The following is a 14,901-nucleotide window of genomic DNA, read 5'->3' as shown; positions in this document are numbered from 1 at the left end:
CTCCCCCTCTGCCCGCACCTTGCTCTGCACCTTGGCCAGCCTCCTGCGCTCGTGCTTGACCAGCACCTCCAGGTCCACCACCCGCCGCCCGTCACACTCCTCCAGCACCTGAGGAGGGGGGGGCAGCCATGAGGGGTGGGGGCAGTGGCATGCAGGCAGGCGACAGGCGGCAGGCAGGCAGGCAGGCAGGCAGGCAGGTCGAGTGTCATCCCGTGCATGCGCCCCACAGACCCGTCAGTCCGACCGACAGGCACACAGCCCACTCCCGTCCGCTCCCGTCCCAGTCTCCGACTAGACCCCACCCCCTAGACAACGGACAACCTCCACGGCCTCTCACCTCCGCCCGGGGTATCCGTGGCAGTGTGCCGGCACTGCCGCCATCTCCCCCGCCGCCGCCTCCCGCCCCGCCCCCTCCCCCGCCTGCCCCCGTCAGCCCCAGGAACGTGGCTCGCCGGGAGCCGGTGGTGCTGCCGCCGCCTCCCCCTCCCCCTCCCCCTCCCCCTCCCCCTCCTCCTCCTCCGCCCCCTGCCCCCGCCGCCGAGAAGCTGGCCGCCATGTTGGCGAGGCCGCCGCCCTTGGGACTGGATGCGTCCAGCATCTGCTGCCGCCGCCGCGCCGCCGCCGCCGCCATAGGGCTGGCCGGCGCGGAGGCGAAGCCGCCGCCGCCGCCATTGGCATCACCGCCGCCGCCGTTGCCGTTGCCGCCGCCGCACTTGAGCTGCTGCAGCTGCGAGTGCCGCGCGGTGCCGGTGCCACCACCGGTGCCGGTGCCGGTGTGGTAGCCGGTGCCGGTCCCTCCCGGCGAGGTGCAAGAGGTGGACAGCTCCTGAAGCGAGCCGCGCACGCTGGTCGTACTGCCACGCCACCCGCTTCCCCCGCCCCCGCCCCCTGTCCCGGAGCCCGCCACGCCGGACGGCAGCCCCGGCGGCGCCACCAGCTGTGGGTCCAGCAGCCGCCGCGTCAGCAGCGCCTCCTTCACCTGCTCCCGCGCCCGCTCCGCCTGCACCAGCTCCCGCATCTGCGCCGGCGTCAGCTCGTCATCGTCATCATCCAGGTCGCCGCCAGGACCCAGCTTGGCTAGGAGTGCCGGCAGCCCCGCCGCACGCCGCACGCGGATGCTCTGGGCTTCCAGCATCCGCCGGCTGGCGCGCCGCCGAGCGCGCTTGATGGCGGCGTCTACGTCGTAGAAGCCGCCGGCGCCGCCGCCGCCCTTGCCGCCACCGGGGCCGCCGTTGGCTTCATCGCTGCTGGTGCTGGTGCTGGCTTCATCGCCCGCGTCGCTGCTGCAGGCGTCGCCTTCGGCCTGAGGGTGTGTGGCGCGGGAGGCGCGGGCGCGGGTGCTGGCGGCGCCGACGCCGCCGCCGCCGCCGACGCTGCGCAGGCGCCGCGCGAGCTCATCGCCGCTGGAGTCGTCGCTGGCAGCGCCGCGCGCCTGGATGCGACGGCTTGGGGCGCCGGGGCCTGCGGAGATTTCCACGAGCAGGTTGGGAAGGGGATTTGGGAAGGGGATTTGGGAAGGTGAAGGAGGACGTCAATGTGTGTTGTATGATACAGGGCATCGTCGTGTTATCGACGGGTGGGTGGAGGCGAACGGCCTCGGCGCGGCCATTCAGGAGCGGGATGCAAGTGCAGCAGGTTTGTTAACGGTGTCATCCGGGCGCCTAAAGCACGGTGCCGCAAGTGGTCGAGCGAGTGCCGTCAACTCCTTGATATGGGAGTCCATTAGCCTCTGACGAGCGCGCTACGGACGATGGCTGCAATCATGATGCCACCCTCATCTAGAGTTGTGACGCGCCGGCGCTGCGGCCTCCCATGCTGGTCTTGGAGTTGGAGCCACACTCCCGAATGTGGCATGCGAACATCCGTAAGCAAAACCACACGCTTTGAGACGATCCCATAGCGCTTTTCGTATTGTGGACATCTTAATGGTGCTGTGTAAAGATGCGGGCTCCCGTGGCTCGCACTTTGCGCTTACCCTTGCTGAGCTTAGGCAAGGGCGAACTCGTGCTGTGATGCGGCTGGCCACTCTGTGGCTTCAGCTTGCTCGCCATACAAACGGACTAGAGAACGAGGAAAGAAGTGCGACGAGGCGTCAGTAGCCTGGGTCAAAAGCCCCCTCCTCAGTACTCTGCATGGTTAAATGTCGTAATAAGAAGGGTCAAATACTGTCGTCAAGACTTGACAAGTCGTTGGAGGCGCCAGCGCAAATGTCAGACGACCCCACGCCGTTTGTCAGCTAGCGATGGTCCAATGTCAATTTATGTCAAGTAACAGAGTCACATCAATGTTTATGTTTTGAAGCAATCGGGTGGTGGGACCCGATGACCAAGCGCGCTCCGTGACACACGCAATGGTAGGCTTTGTGACATGCCCGCTGGCCCTGTTTACGTGTGCGGCGCGGGACTCGTGACTGGTGCGTTCCCTCCTGCCCCACGCGTACGGTAGTGTTGACCTCCTGAGTTAATGTGCTGAGGGCTGCCACAGATCATGATGGGACGGCCCGGGGCTCAAAGCTGGTGCAGGCACCGATGCAGGTCCTCTTCAGTCACGGCTTCTGGGTCTTCCAGGACGTGTTGTGACAGATCCGGGCTGGCGTCCGTACTACTATTGCGTGTTCACTGGTTCGTGAGCTGCGTCAACAGGGCCGTCGTGTAACCCATGCAACTTCCATTTCCTTCCAGGATGAGCAAGGCGGCTGGCTCATCTTGCCGCAGTTGCACGTCCGCGGCCTTTCATCTTCTCCTGGTCAACCGGGGGCCTCAGGCGCCGCGCGCCACCCGCACGGTGCGGCCACCATCCAGCGACGGGACCGCCGTCGCCCCATGCGTTTGTGACCACTTGGGATCGGAGACCGCGAGAACGCGCAACACGCCGAATTAACACGCCACGCGACGGTCATGCCAACATTGCATGCGGAATCAATCCAACAAACATGATCTCCGGAGTACCGGAGCTCACACAGAGCTCACACAGAGCGGGGCTGCAAGGCCCGCTCTGCCTCCTTCCGAAATTCCGATGACATCACGCGCCCTCCGCTGCCCTACCACAGCCGCCTCCTCCCATGCATCTACAAAAGCGCTGTAACCCCTCGCTGGCACCCACCTCCGCTGCACGCCCCTCCACGCCCCCACCTAGCCCCCCGCCACCACCACATAGTCGGCCGCCGCCGACTCCTCGTCCCGCACCTCCCGCAGCCCCCGCAGCCGCAGCGCCGGAGGCTGCAGCACCCCCACCGCCAGCGGCACCACCACCGCCTCCACCACCGCCACGGCGCCCTTGGCCCGGCCCAGCCGCACACTGCCACGACACCCCACCGCCTGACGCCACCGGGCGCCTCCCCCTCCCCCTCCTCCCCCGCCTCCCGCGCCGCCGCCCCCCCCTCCCCCCCCTCCCCCTCCCCCCCCTCCCGCGCCGCCGCCCCCAACCAGCACACTCGCGGCGCCGCTGGGGCCGGACAACGCCCCACCCCCACCCCCACCACCGCCCCCACCGCCTACAGCGCCGCCACTGCTGCCGCCCTCCGCCGCCTCCACCACCTCATACACCGCCACGTCTGTTGCCTCATCAGGCGAGGGTCCCGCAGCCGCCGCCGGCGCCGCTGGCGCCGCCGGCGCCGCCGCTGCTGCGGTGAGGCGCGTGATGAGCCATGTGAGGTGCAGCGGCTGCCCCCTCGCCGCCGAGTGCGGCCCCAGCAGCCTCACCGACACCAGGTTGTGCGCCAACGAGCTGCTGGCCGGGAACTCAAGCAGGAAGCCGTGGCGGAAGCTGAACAACGCCGGAGGCTGTAGCAGCTGCTGCGCCTGCGGCTGTAGCAGCAGCGACGGCGGCGCAGGGGTGAGCGGGGGAGCGGAGGAGGGGCCGAGCAGTCCGTGGCCGCCACTGGCGGCGGGCGGCAGCTGCCAGCTGTCGTGGGGACCGGGCGAGGCGGCGGCGGCGGCGGCGGCGGGGGCGCCGGGCGGTGTGAAGGTGCCCGTGTGGCTGTAGATGTTGGGCACGGCGGTGGCGGCGGCGGCGGCGGCAGCCGCGTCGTATGGCGGAAGCGGCGACGACAGCACCGCGTGAACCCCACCGGCGCCAGCAGCAGCAGCAGCAGCAGCAGCAGCAGCAGCAGCAGCAGCCTCGCCATCCTCGCCCGCTGCTGGCTGCTGCTGCTGCTGGGAGGAGTAGGCTGCTGCCGCGGCGGCGGCGGCGGCGGGGCCGCCCTGCGCCGCCAGTGGGGGCAGGGGGTAGCGGTAGCCGCACACGGGCTGTAGCGCCGGCCCCAGCACCTCCTCCGCCTCCAGCGGCAGCACCCCCACCTGCCGCGGCGGCGCGCCCGAGGCGGCGGCTGTAGCGCCCGCGCCTGCGCCCGCCGCGGCCGCTGTTACTGCCGAGGGTGCCACGCTGAAGGCCAGGTGCAGCACGCAGCAGTCCTCGGCGTGCGGGTACTGGGGCAGGCCCGGCAGCGAGCCCTCTGTGTGGCAGGGGGCGGGTTCAGGCGTTAGTAGTTGGGGAAGTGGTAGACGGTAGACGATCTTGGGGCAGGCGGGGTAGTGAGGAGAGGGCACTAGGTTGCAAAGATGGTACAGGAAAGGGTAGCGAAATGGGGTGGGGGATGGGGCGAGGTGGGGCGGGCGTGTGGGTGCGCACGGGGCGGGGCTGCGCGCAGCCTGGCAGTCATGGAAACACCCCTTTGGGGGCAAGCACGGGCACAAGGCACAACGACGGCGTGACATGTTGGGAGCTTCTCCCGGGTGTGTGTTGAAAGTAGGACAAAGGAGAAGGGGTCGACACATCCTAGTGCTTGCAAGAACTGCAGCTCCAGTGCCCCACCTGCAGAGCGCGTCAGGATGAACGCCCAGGTCACGGACTCGCCCGGCGCCAGCAGCGCCAACGGCGCAGCCCCCGCCGCCGCCGCCCCTGCCGCGGCACCGACCGAGTCCATCGGACTGGGTCCTGCCCCACCGCCGAAGGCTCCGCCGCCGCCGCCCAGGGCTGCCGCGCCCGGCCCCGCCAGGCACGCCTCCAGCGCCAGCCCGCACTGCGGCTCCAGCGCCACCGCCGCCAGCGCCGCGGGCAGCAGCAGGCAGGAGGAGGCGGCGGCGGCCACCAGCACGCGGCCGTCGGGCAGCTGCGTGGCCTGTGGGTGGTGGAGGAAGGTGTGGAGGAGGAGGCGGGCGTGGAGGAGGAGGGTTTGGGGGGGGGGGGGTTGCATGCATTAAGTTCACGAAGTGAAGTCATAGCCAGGTACAAAGGGGGGGAGGAGGATTTTTAGGGGTGGGGAGGGGTGGCGGAGGGAGCAGGGAAGTGCATGGAAGGCATGGGGAGGCAAGAGGAAGCGGAAAGCCGTGCGCCAAGTTGGCTGTGGCAGGTGCACAGTGGAGGTGGTGTGATGGAAGGGGCGCGTTGCGGGTGTAGCGGCTGCTGCGGGAAAGGCAGGGGTGGGGCGGTGAGGGAGCTCGGGTGGTGGCGGCGCGTGCACGTACCCGGGTGTGGACAGTGAAGGGCTGCTTCAGCGGCACGGACACAGACGTGGCGTGTGAGCGCCACACCCCCGCACCGCCGCCGCCGCCGCCGCCGCCGCCCTTGCCTGCTGCTGCTGCCCCCAGCCCTGCCACCCCCGCCAGGCCGCCCTGCCGCAGCAGCCCCTCCACCACAACCTCCAGCTCAATGTGCGGCAGCGGCGGCGGCCGCCGGGGGGCCGCCAGGGCGGCGCCTGCATGGGGGTTGTAGGGACCGCGCTGCGCCCACTGCTCCCCACCACCGCCTCCACGGCTGTAGCCGTTGCTCTGCTGCTGCTGCTGCTGCTGCGCTACAGCCGCCGCTGCAGCCGCCGCCTGCTGCTGCAGCTGCAGCGGCCCCAGCAGCGGCTCCGGCTGCTGCACACGCACCACATCGGGCGGCAGCGCCAGCGGCGCAGCCGCCCCGCCGCCGCCGCCGCCGCCGCCACCCACGCCGTCGCCGGCGCCGCCCGCCCCCACCAGCTCCACTGGCGGCACCCACACCGGCAGCCACAGCAGCACGGGCGAGCGCAGCGGCCCGCACAGCGCCTGCGACAAGTCCACACCCTGGCGCGTGGCGTACGTCCAACACACACCCGCGCCCGGCGGCGGCAGCGGCGGCGCCGCATCCAACTGCTGCTGCTGCAGCTGCAGCTGCTTCTGCGTCCGCCCAGTACCGGCACCGCCCTTAGCCCCTGCTGGTGCTGCTGCCGTCCCTGCTACTGCCGCCTCGGGCGCCGCGGTGCGCGCGGCCTTCTTGAGGTCCACCACCGCCACACGGCACAGCGCGCCCGCGTCAGAGCGCCGGTACACACCGCCCGGCACACCCAACCCCATGCCCAACCCCACGCCCATGCCCATACCCATACCCATTCCGCCGGCGCCGCCGAAGCTGGTAGAGGGCGCGCCCAGCAGCGCCGCCGCCGCCGCGGCGTTGGCGAAGGCGCCGCCGGCGCCGGCGGCGCCGCCTCCGGCGCTGAAGGACGGCAGTGGGCTCATGGGTGCGGGCGACAGCGGCGGCGGCGGCCAGCCGCCCTCGGCCCCCTCGTGCCCATGTGACGCGGCTGCTGCTGCGGCTGTAGCTGCTGCTGCGGCGGCGGCGGCGGCTGCCGAGGTGGCTGTGAGGTTGAAGGAGGGCATGGCGGACAGCGCCAAGGCCGGGGTGGCGCCGGCGGGGGGCGGCGGCCACTCGCCCACCCGCAGCGGCGCGTGGGCGCGGGGCTGTGCGTGCGGGAGGGCCGGGGCGGGGGCAGGGCGGGGCAAGTGCACGTGTGTGAGGGGGGGGAGGGGAGATGGGTAGGGTAGGATGCGGCAGGAGGGCAGAAGCGGGCTCCGCGCGCCTATGCGTGTGTGCTGTCCTACAGCACGTATATGGAGCTGCACGCCTTGCTTGCGCCCACGTGCTTGCCTCGCTGCTTGCGCCCAAGCCCCAACTCACCCACCGCTTCTTTCCTCCCCCCTCAGTTTTGGCTGGCAAGTACAACCCCTCCCCCTCGCCCCGCTCCCTCCCTCCCCAGCCACCCACCTGCACCAGCACCCGGGCATGCGCCAGGCCGCCCGCCGCCTCGCCCCGCGACCGCCGGCACGCCACGTCCACCTCCACCTCTCCCTCCCCTCCCTCTCCCTCCTCCTCCTCCTCTTCCTTCTCCCCTTCTTCTTCTACTTCTTCCTCCTCTTCTTCTTCCTCCTCCAAGTCAAGGGGTGCCAGCGCCAGCCCCAGCCACTGCGGCAGCCCCGCCGCCAGCCCTCCGCCCACCAGCACCGGCGCCGCCAGCAGCCGCGGCACCAGCGGCACCACCACCAGAGCCACGTCCAGGTGCCGCACCTCGCCGCCTGCAGGGGAGGGGGGCCGGCAGGGGGGGTGGGGCACGGGGGGCGGATTGTAATTACCAGCACAAACTCAAGGGTGTGTGTGCCTGTGTGTGTGTGTGTGTGTGTGCGTGTGTGTGCCTGTGTGTGTGTGTATGTGTGCGGTACGGCATTGGGATTGCAGCCGTTGGTATGGCAAGCACACCTCACTCCCGTGACGCCCGGAACTGTCACACCCACACACGCCTTTTTGTAACACACCCGCCTCACCATCCACGCGCCCCAGTCGCGCCAGCGCCGCCGCCGTGCTGGCTGTGCCGCCGCCGTACCCCAGCCCCCCGCCCAGGCCGCCCAGGCCGCCGCCCGCCGGGCCGCCGCCGCCGCCGCCGGGCTGCAGCGCCGCCAGCCCCGCCCAGCCGCCGCCCAGCGCCGCCACGTCCGCCGCCAGCGCCGCCGCCGGCAGCAGCGGGATGCGCAGCTCGAAGCCGCCCAGCACCGCCGCCAGGTGGCGGCCGTAGTACAGCCCGGGCCGGGCGGGCGCGGCGCGGAACACCAGGCGGCTGGTGCCCGGCTGTAGCAGCACCCCCTGCCGCCAGTCGCACGCGGCTGTAGCAGCGGCGGCAGCAGCGGCTGCGCCGCTGTCGTCACTGCCCTCACTGGGCTCGCCGCCGCCACCCTGCCCCGCCGCCGCCGCCGCCGCCGCCGCCGCCGCCGGGCGCTCCAGCCGCACCAGGTGGCAGCACACCAGGTCGTCGGCGGGCGCCCAGCTTGCGCCGCCGCCGCCGCCGCGTGTGGAAACCGGCGAGAACGGCCCTCCTCCCCCTCCTCCTCCGCCGCCGCCGCCGTAGTCCGACAGCGGCCCACTGGCTCCGGGCGGCCCCATGGCGCCCAAGACGCTGCGGCTGCCGCCGCCGCCGCCGCCGCCGCCGGCGGCGGCTTGGGCGTGCAGCATAAGGTTGGAGGCACTGCCCAACGGCCCCGCGGTGAAGGGCGAGCCCGGGGCGCCGTAGGTGGAGCCAGGCCCGCCGCCGCCGCCGCCGCCGCCGCCCGCAAGCGCCGCCGCCGCCGACAGCGCGTCCGGCCACGACGGCGCGCGCTTGCCCAGACCCGACGCCTCAGACAGGTTGCCGTAGCTCTGAGCCCCCGGGCCGCCGCCGCCGCCGCCGCCTGCCGCCGGCGGCAGCCCAAGAGACAGGCTGCTGCTGGTGGTGGCGTTCCGGTCCAGGCCGCCACTCGCATGGGCACTGCCGCCGCCGCCGCCGCCGCCGCCGCCGCCGAAGGGCCCAGAGGGGCGCGACATGGACAGAGCCGAGGCGCCGCCGCCCATGCGAGACGGCCCGCCGCCGCCGCCGCCACCACCGCCATGCGCACTGCTCAGTACGGATGGCGAGCCGGGCTGCACCGGCAGCTGCCAGGCGGCGGCGGCGGCGGCGCCGCCGCCGAAGCTGTTGAGGCCGGCGGCGGCGGAGCCGGTTGTGTGAAGGCCGGCGGCGAGCGCCGCGGCTGAGGGCATCATGGAGGCGTGGTGGGTGTGGTGGGACATGGGCGCGCCGCCCTGAGCGAGGCCGGCAGCGCCGGAGGTGGCCGCCGGCGGCGGGCCGCCGTAGCCGTGGTGGATGGCGGGCGGCGGCGGCGGCGGGCCCGGCGGCGGCGGCGGCGCGCCGTGCGGGTGGTAATGCAGCAGCGTGCCGCTGAAGCTGCCGGTGGCGGCGCCGGCGGCCGCCGCCACGGCCGGCATCCCGCCGCCGCCGCCGCCGCCGCCGCCAGGCTGCGCCGCCAACGGCCCCGAGGTGTGTGGGTGGAGGTGGTGGGGCTGGGTGTGGGGTGTGCCCGCGGGGGTCTGCAGCCAGGACTCGAGGCTGGACAGCGGCTGCTGCATGTGGCCCGGATTTCCCAGGCTGTAGCTGCCGCCCTCCCCCACCGACACGGCTGTGTGCCGCGCGAAAGGACCGCCGCCGCCGCCGCCGCCTGCAGCGGCCGCCTGTAAGCCCGGCAGGGGCCGCTGCCCCTGCCCGCCGCCGCCGCCGCCGCCGCCCATTACCCAGTCGCCGCCCGACAGGTTGCGGTGGTGGTGGGGCGGGTAGGCCGCGGCCCCGGGGCCGGCAGCGCCCTGGAAGGCACTGCCGGCGCCGGCGCCGCCGGGCCGGCCCGGCAGCTGCCCCGTCTGTGAGGCGGGCCGCCGCAGTGCCGAGCCCGCCGCCCCCTGCTGCTGCTGCTGCTGCAGCTCTGTGGAGGTGCGGCCCATGGGCTGTAGCTGCCCCGCCGCCCCCTGCTGCTGCACCTGCATCTGCAGCGACGGCCGCTGCAGCCCGCCCGACGCCCGCGGCGGCGGCAGCTGCTGCTGCTGCTGCTGCTGCTGCTGCGGGTACGCGCCGCCGGCGCCGCCACCGCCGCGCTGCGCTTGCTGCTGGGCGGCGCCGGAAGCGGCGTGGCCGTGGCCGTGGTGGGAGTGGTGGGGATTGTACCCGTGCTGCGACTGCGCGTGCGGCGCGTGCGGTGCGTGCTGTGCTGCGGCCGCCGTCGGCGGCGCCTGCAGGCAGCCCAGCACGAGCCGCAGGTCGGACAGCGCCACGGGTCCGGGCAGGTTGCTGTGCAGCGTCACGACCACACAGCACACGTCGCCCACACGCAGCAGCGTCGCGCCGCGCGGCGCCACCGCCGCCGCCACCGCCGCGCCAGCAGGCTTCCTGGTGGCGGCGCGGGCGGCCCGGGCGGCGGCGCGCGACTTGGCGGCGGCGGTGCGAGCCGGCGGCGTGAGCAGGGGCTGGCCGGTGGGGCCGGCGCCGCCGCGGAAGCGACTGGTGGCGTCGGGGTGCAGCGCGGCCTGAGGAGGGAGGGGGCGTGTGGGCGTGTGTGTGAGCGTGTGTGAGCGTGTGTGAACGTGTGTGTGTGTGTGTGTGTGTGTTAAAGAGCACAAGGAAAACGTTGCGCAAAGACAGTGTATGCGATGCAGCAAAGCGACGGTTTACGGATGTTACCTGAAGTTACCTCGCATACCTGCTGCGGTGAGCCGCCGGTCTTACCAACCGGAAATCGCGCAACCCCCGCTACTCTAACCTCGAGGGGGGATTAGTGTCCACACGCTCTCAAGGGTGCAAACCCATGCATGTGCTCACGGTACCGTGAGGCCCAGGCACTCCTACGATTCCTAGCTCCGTGTTGCTACTCCTGGCCGCTAAGTCCAAGCTCCCGCCCAATCCTCGATGATATTGTGTGTGTGTGTGTGTGTGTGTCAGGCGAGAACAGGGAACGATTTATGCCTAGTGTCACGTGCGTGCTTCTTGTGCACTTTGGTTGAGCGTGCGTGACAATCAGGGTACATCTCACAGCCACAACAGCACGGGTCCGACAGCCTCACCACCACACGCCCCCACCTGCACAGCCTGCATGGTTGACATCTGCAGCACCGCCGCCGCCGCCGCCCCCACCCCGTGCGGCGAGCCCAGCAGCAGCTGCCGCCGCGGCCGCCCGCCCGCCGCCGCGTCCGTAGCAGCAGCCAGACCGTTGGTGCTACTGCTGCTGCTGCCGGCTCCGCCGCCGCTGCTACAGCCGCTGAGCTGCAGCAGCAGCTCCAGCACGCGGCGGCGCATGTGGGCCTGTCCCGCCAGCGCCGGCAGCGACAGGTAGCTGCGTGGTAGCGGCACCGGGTGGCGAGGTGCCGGGCGGGCGTGGCGGGTGGAGACCGGGACAGCGGGTGTGAGTGCGGGCGTGGCGAGCTCTTTCATGAGGTTCATTGGGGCACTGCCGCGGTGTGCCATCCACCCCGAAGCCCCCAGGATCCCCAGACCCCCAGACATTCCGGCTCCCGCCCCTGACATACACACACACACACACACACACACACACACACACACACACACACACACACACACACACACACACACACGCACACACACGCACACACACGCGCACACACACACGGCGGCTTTGTTCCGTTTGTTTTGTGTTTAACACACTCCCACGCACACACGCCGCCCCACCGCCACCACCTCACTCCCCCCCCGCTCACCGCATGCAGGTGTAGGGCAGCATGACGTGCCCGATGGCCTGCTGCGCCGCCATCAGCACCGGCAGCGAGCGCCCCAGCAGCGCGTGCCTGCATCAGGGAGGGCGGCGGGGGCGTGGGGGCGGGCGTGTGTGTGTGTGTGTGTGTGTGTTAAAGAGCACAAGGAAAACGTGTGTGTGTGTGTGTGTGTGCGTTCAGGGGGGCGTGGGTGTGTGCAAGAGTGTGTGTGTATTGCGGCACGAGTCAGTTCTGAGCAGTGTGGTCGATTACGCCCGCCCGCCACCACTCCAATCACCACTCCACACACCACCCTTGCACCGTCACCCCAACAAGCATTTCCGCTTTCTTACTAAGAATGGCCCCATCCACGCCCGGTACACAGTCACACACAAACACACGCCCTCCAACCCACCACCCCTCCGCCGCCGCCAGCGCCGCCACGTGCTCCACCAGCCCCGCCGCCACCTCCGCCTGCCCGCGCGCCAGCAGCACCGCCGCCACGTCGCAGTACAGCGCCGCGGCGGAGCGCTGCCGCCCCGCGCGCCCGTAGCAGGTCTGTGGTGCGGGCGCGTGTCAGTGTGCGGGCCAGTGTCAGTGCGGGGATGTCAGCGTAGGAGTGTCGTTGCGGGAGTGTCAGTGTGGCAGTGTCGGTGTGAAGTGCTAGTGCAGAGTGTGCATATGTGAGAGTAAGCTGTAACAGTGCAGAGACAGGAAAGGGCGTGTCTAGTATCTGGGAAACGAAGCGACAACCCCCTGGCCCTTCCTTGACAATCCCCCTCTTTCCTCCATCCCTTGCTGCTGCCCCCCTCACCGCCGCCGCCAGCGCCAGCTGCAGCGCCAGGTCCGCCGCATGCCGCCGCGGCGCAGACAGCGCCAGCCGCAGCCGCCAGTCCCGCAGCCACTCCACCTCGGCAGGCAGCAGCGAGCCGCCGCCGCCGCCGCCACCACCACCACCACCCGCCGCCTGACCCGAACCAGCAGCACCGCCGCCGCAAGCAGTAGCAGTAGCAGCAGCGGTCGGAGCGGCGGAGGCTGTAGCACCGGTGCTGCTGCTACTGCCGGCAGCGGCGGCGGCGGCGCTGCGGGCTGCTGCTACAGCCGCCCGCACGTCGGCGATGGATCCGGGGCCAAGGGAGGTCAATGCCACCTGGGGTGCGTGGGGCACGTGGGGCACGTGAGAGAGAGAGGGGTGTGTCGTGTGAGGGCGTGTGTGTAGTGGCGTGCGGCATAGGTATGGGTACGGGGCGTATGAGGCGTATGGGCGACGGCAGTGGGCGGCAGCCCAGTGCAATCGGTGCAATCGGTGCAAGTGAGTGCAAGTGTGTACACAGTGGTTGAAGCACACAGCGCCAAGCAGGCCACCAGTCCTGACACCGCAGACACACACACACACACACACACACATGTCACACACATGTCACACACACACACACACACAACCAGCACCTGCTCCTCCACTGCCCGGGGGCTGGGCAGGTCGGTGGCCCCGAGCTCGGACCCGGACTCGGCGGCCAGCCGCGTAGCGCCGCGCGAGGGCGGGTGGGGGTGTGCGGCGCTGCTGCTGCCGGGGCGCAGCGGGTCAAGCACCGAGGACACCTGCAGCGGGGGGGGGGGCGGGCGGCGGCAGGAGGCCGCAGGGGCGGCAGCGGAGTATGTGGCACGTGGGGTAAGGGAGCACACGTGAACAATACAGGCAGGACTGTGTGTATATGTGTGTATGTGGCCCGTGTGGGCACGTGCGTATGCCGCCGCACACTGTGTGCCGCAGCCCTCATGCCCCCTGCCCCCTGCCCCGCGCCTACCTTGCTTGCGAACAGGTCCAGCTTCGCAAAGAAGGAGGCGCCGCTGCCGCCGCCGCCGCCGCCGCCGCCACTGCTGAACCCCACCGTGTCGGCTGAGGAGGAGTGCTGGTGCCGCGGCTGGTACGGCGCCAAGCCGCCGCCGCGGCCGACACCACCAGCACCAGCACCAGCAGGCCGCATGCCGCCGCCGCCTGCCGCGCCGCCCCGCAGCCCGCCGCCTCCTCCCATGCCGCCGCCGCCGCCGCCCAGCCCTTGCGGCTCCCAAAATTCACTGCCGCCACCGCCGCCGCCGCCATTGGGCCCCGCTGACGCCAGCCCCTGCCCGCAGCCCAGCGCGCCTCCCGCTCCCGCTCCTCCTCCCGCGGCGGCGGCGGTCGTGGTGGCCATGTTGACCGAGTAGAGCGAGTCGGAGCGCGCGTGCGGGTGCTGCTGGCCGGCGCCGCGCATCAGCAGGCCCGCGCCACCGCCTGCTCGCCAGGGGTGTGGGCGTGGGGGCGGGTTACATTCATGATTGTTTATAAGGGGGTGGGGTGTGTGCGTTATGTTTGAGGTTGTGAGGCGGGGTGGGCGAGAGGACGAGGCCTCAAGGGGAAGACGCTCCGCCAGCAGTCGCGGCCCCAGGAGTTGCTGCCCCCAGCAGAGTGGCACAGAGTCGGCACAGACACGATACCGGTACACACACCACACAGCACAGCACCCACCGGCGCCGCCGTACAGCGAGTCCGCGCCGCCACCGCCACCACCGCCGCCAGGCCCCGGCGGCGTCAGCCATATGGCGCTGGTGGCGGCTGGGCTGCCCACCCCCGCCTCGCCGCCGCCGCCGCCGCCGCCGCCGCCGCCGCCGCCACGCGGGGTCAGCGGCATGCCCACGCCTGGCGCCGGCGACTGCTGCCCCAGCGCCCCGCCGGCTCCTGCTCCTCCTCCGCCGCCGCCTCCCGCCGCCAGTGCCAGCGCCTGCCTCAGCAGCTGCAGCGGAGTGGCCTGTTGCTGCGGCGTGGCCTCAAACTGCCGGTCCTCCTCCTGACGCCGCGGCGGCAGGAGCAGCGAGAGAGGTGGGTTGCATGCATGATTAGCAAAGCAAATCGGTAGACGGTATCACGGTAGGCAATCATGCGGGCGGGCGCCCAATCTTGGGTTTGGACCCCGCCCGGAACCGCGCGTGTCCCCCGTGTGGGGTGGAGGGAGCGGCGTCGCACGGTGGAGGGTACACAAGGTCGGGAACCACGTGGCCCCTGTGCTCACCGGCAACCCGCACATGGGGCATGGACATGGACATGGACATGCACGCGGCACAAGCGTGCAAACCCGTCCTGGCACGCCGCGGCCTCCCGCTCATCCTTCCGCTTCCCTCCTGCCTCCCCCCCTGCCTCCCCCCTCCTCCTTTCCCCCCTCCTCCTTTTCCACCTCCTCCTTTTCCACCCCCAGCCTTCCCCCCTTCGCGTCTTCCTCATTGATCATGACTGTAAACCCCCCCCATCCACCCCCCCCCTTTAACTAATCATGAATGTAACCCCACCCCCCCAACCCTCCACCCACCTGGTCCACGAACCCGCCCACCACGCCGCGGCAGGGGTACTGCGGCGGCAGCCCGCCCAGCCCCCGCCGCCAGCCCGCCAGCAGCTCCGACCAGCCGCCCGACCCCCCCTCCGCCTCCTCCCCCTCCTCCGCCCCAGCATCAGCCGCCGCCGCCGCCGCCGCCGCCGCCGCCTCCTCGGCCTCCGCCGCCGCCTGCGCCGCCGCCGTCAGCTCCGCCGTACGTGCCGCCAGCGCCAGCAGCGCGCCACGTGCGGTGCCGTACAGCTGG

At 71.6% G+C, this 14,901-nt stretch overlaps 2 protein-coding genes across 2 annotated transcripts in view; both read right to left on the bottom strand.

Annotated features, from left to right (window-relative positions):
- CHLRE_01g003508v5 (uncharacterized protein) lies at positions 1-2,258 on the bottom strand. Its single transcript, XM_043058147.1, has 4 exons — positions 1,976-2,258; positions 530-1,461; positions 338-371; positions 1-108 (listed from the first exon to the last, which is right to left on the bottom strand). Exons 1-4 carry the CDS (start codon positions 2,049-2,051, stop codon positions 92-94), a joined length of 1,059 nt encoding a protein of 352 aa, XP_042928061.1. The 5' UTR covers positions 2,052-2,258; the 3' UTR covers positions 1-91.
- A 358-nt stretch (positions 2,259-2,616) lies between these two features.
- The window catches only part of CHLRE_01g003500v5 (uncharacterized protein), a 19,122-nt gene continuing 6,837 nt past the window's right edge, over positions 2,617-14,901 (bottom strand). Inside the window, exons 13-25 of the mRNA XM_043058146.1 lie at positions 14,634-14,901; positions 13,799-14,117; positions 13,098-13,564; positions 12,742-12,891; positions 12,107-12,442; positions 11,708-11,850; positions 11,299-11,385; positions 10,664-10,916; positions 7,560-10,113; positions 7,006-7,313; positions 5,466-6,701; positions 4,813-5,119; positions 2,617-4,453 (exon numbers count right to left, since the gene is read on the bottom strand). The exon at positions 14,634-14,901 is cut by the window's right edge and continues 20 nt beyond it. Of these exons, the coding sequence (XP_042928060.1) occupies positions 3,132-4,453; positions 4,813-5,119; positions 5,466-6,701; positions 7,006-7,313; positions 7,560-10,113; positions 10,664-10,916; positions 11,299-11,385; positions 11,708-11,850; positions 12,107-12,442; positions 12,742-12,891; positions 13,098-13,564; positions 13,799-14,117; positions 14,634-14,901 (7,750 nt within the window). The 3' untranslated portion in view covers positions 2,617-3,131. The remainder of the gene's footprint in view (positions 4,454-4,812; positions 5,120-5,465; positions 6,702-7,005; positions 7,314-7,559; positions 10,114-10,663; positions 10,917-11,298; positions 11,386-11,707; positions 11,851-12,106; positions 12,443-12,741; positions 12,892-13,097; positions 13,565-13,798; positions 14,118-14,633) is intronic.

Source organism: Chlamydomonas reinhardtii, chromosome 1, assembly GCF_000002595.2.
Source record: "Chlamydomonas reinhardtii strain CC-503 cw92 mt+ chromosome 1, whole genome shotgun sequence".
Taxonomy (NCBI): Eukaryota; Viridiplantae; Chlorophyta; class Chlorophyceae; order Chlamydomonadales; family Chlamydomonadaceae; genus Chlamydomonas; species Chlamydomonas reinhardtii.
Note: the sequence above shows the minus strand (reverse complement) of the source record. Positions and strands in the feature narration are given on the sequence as shown.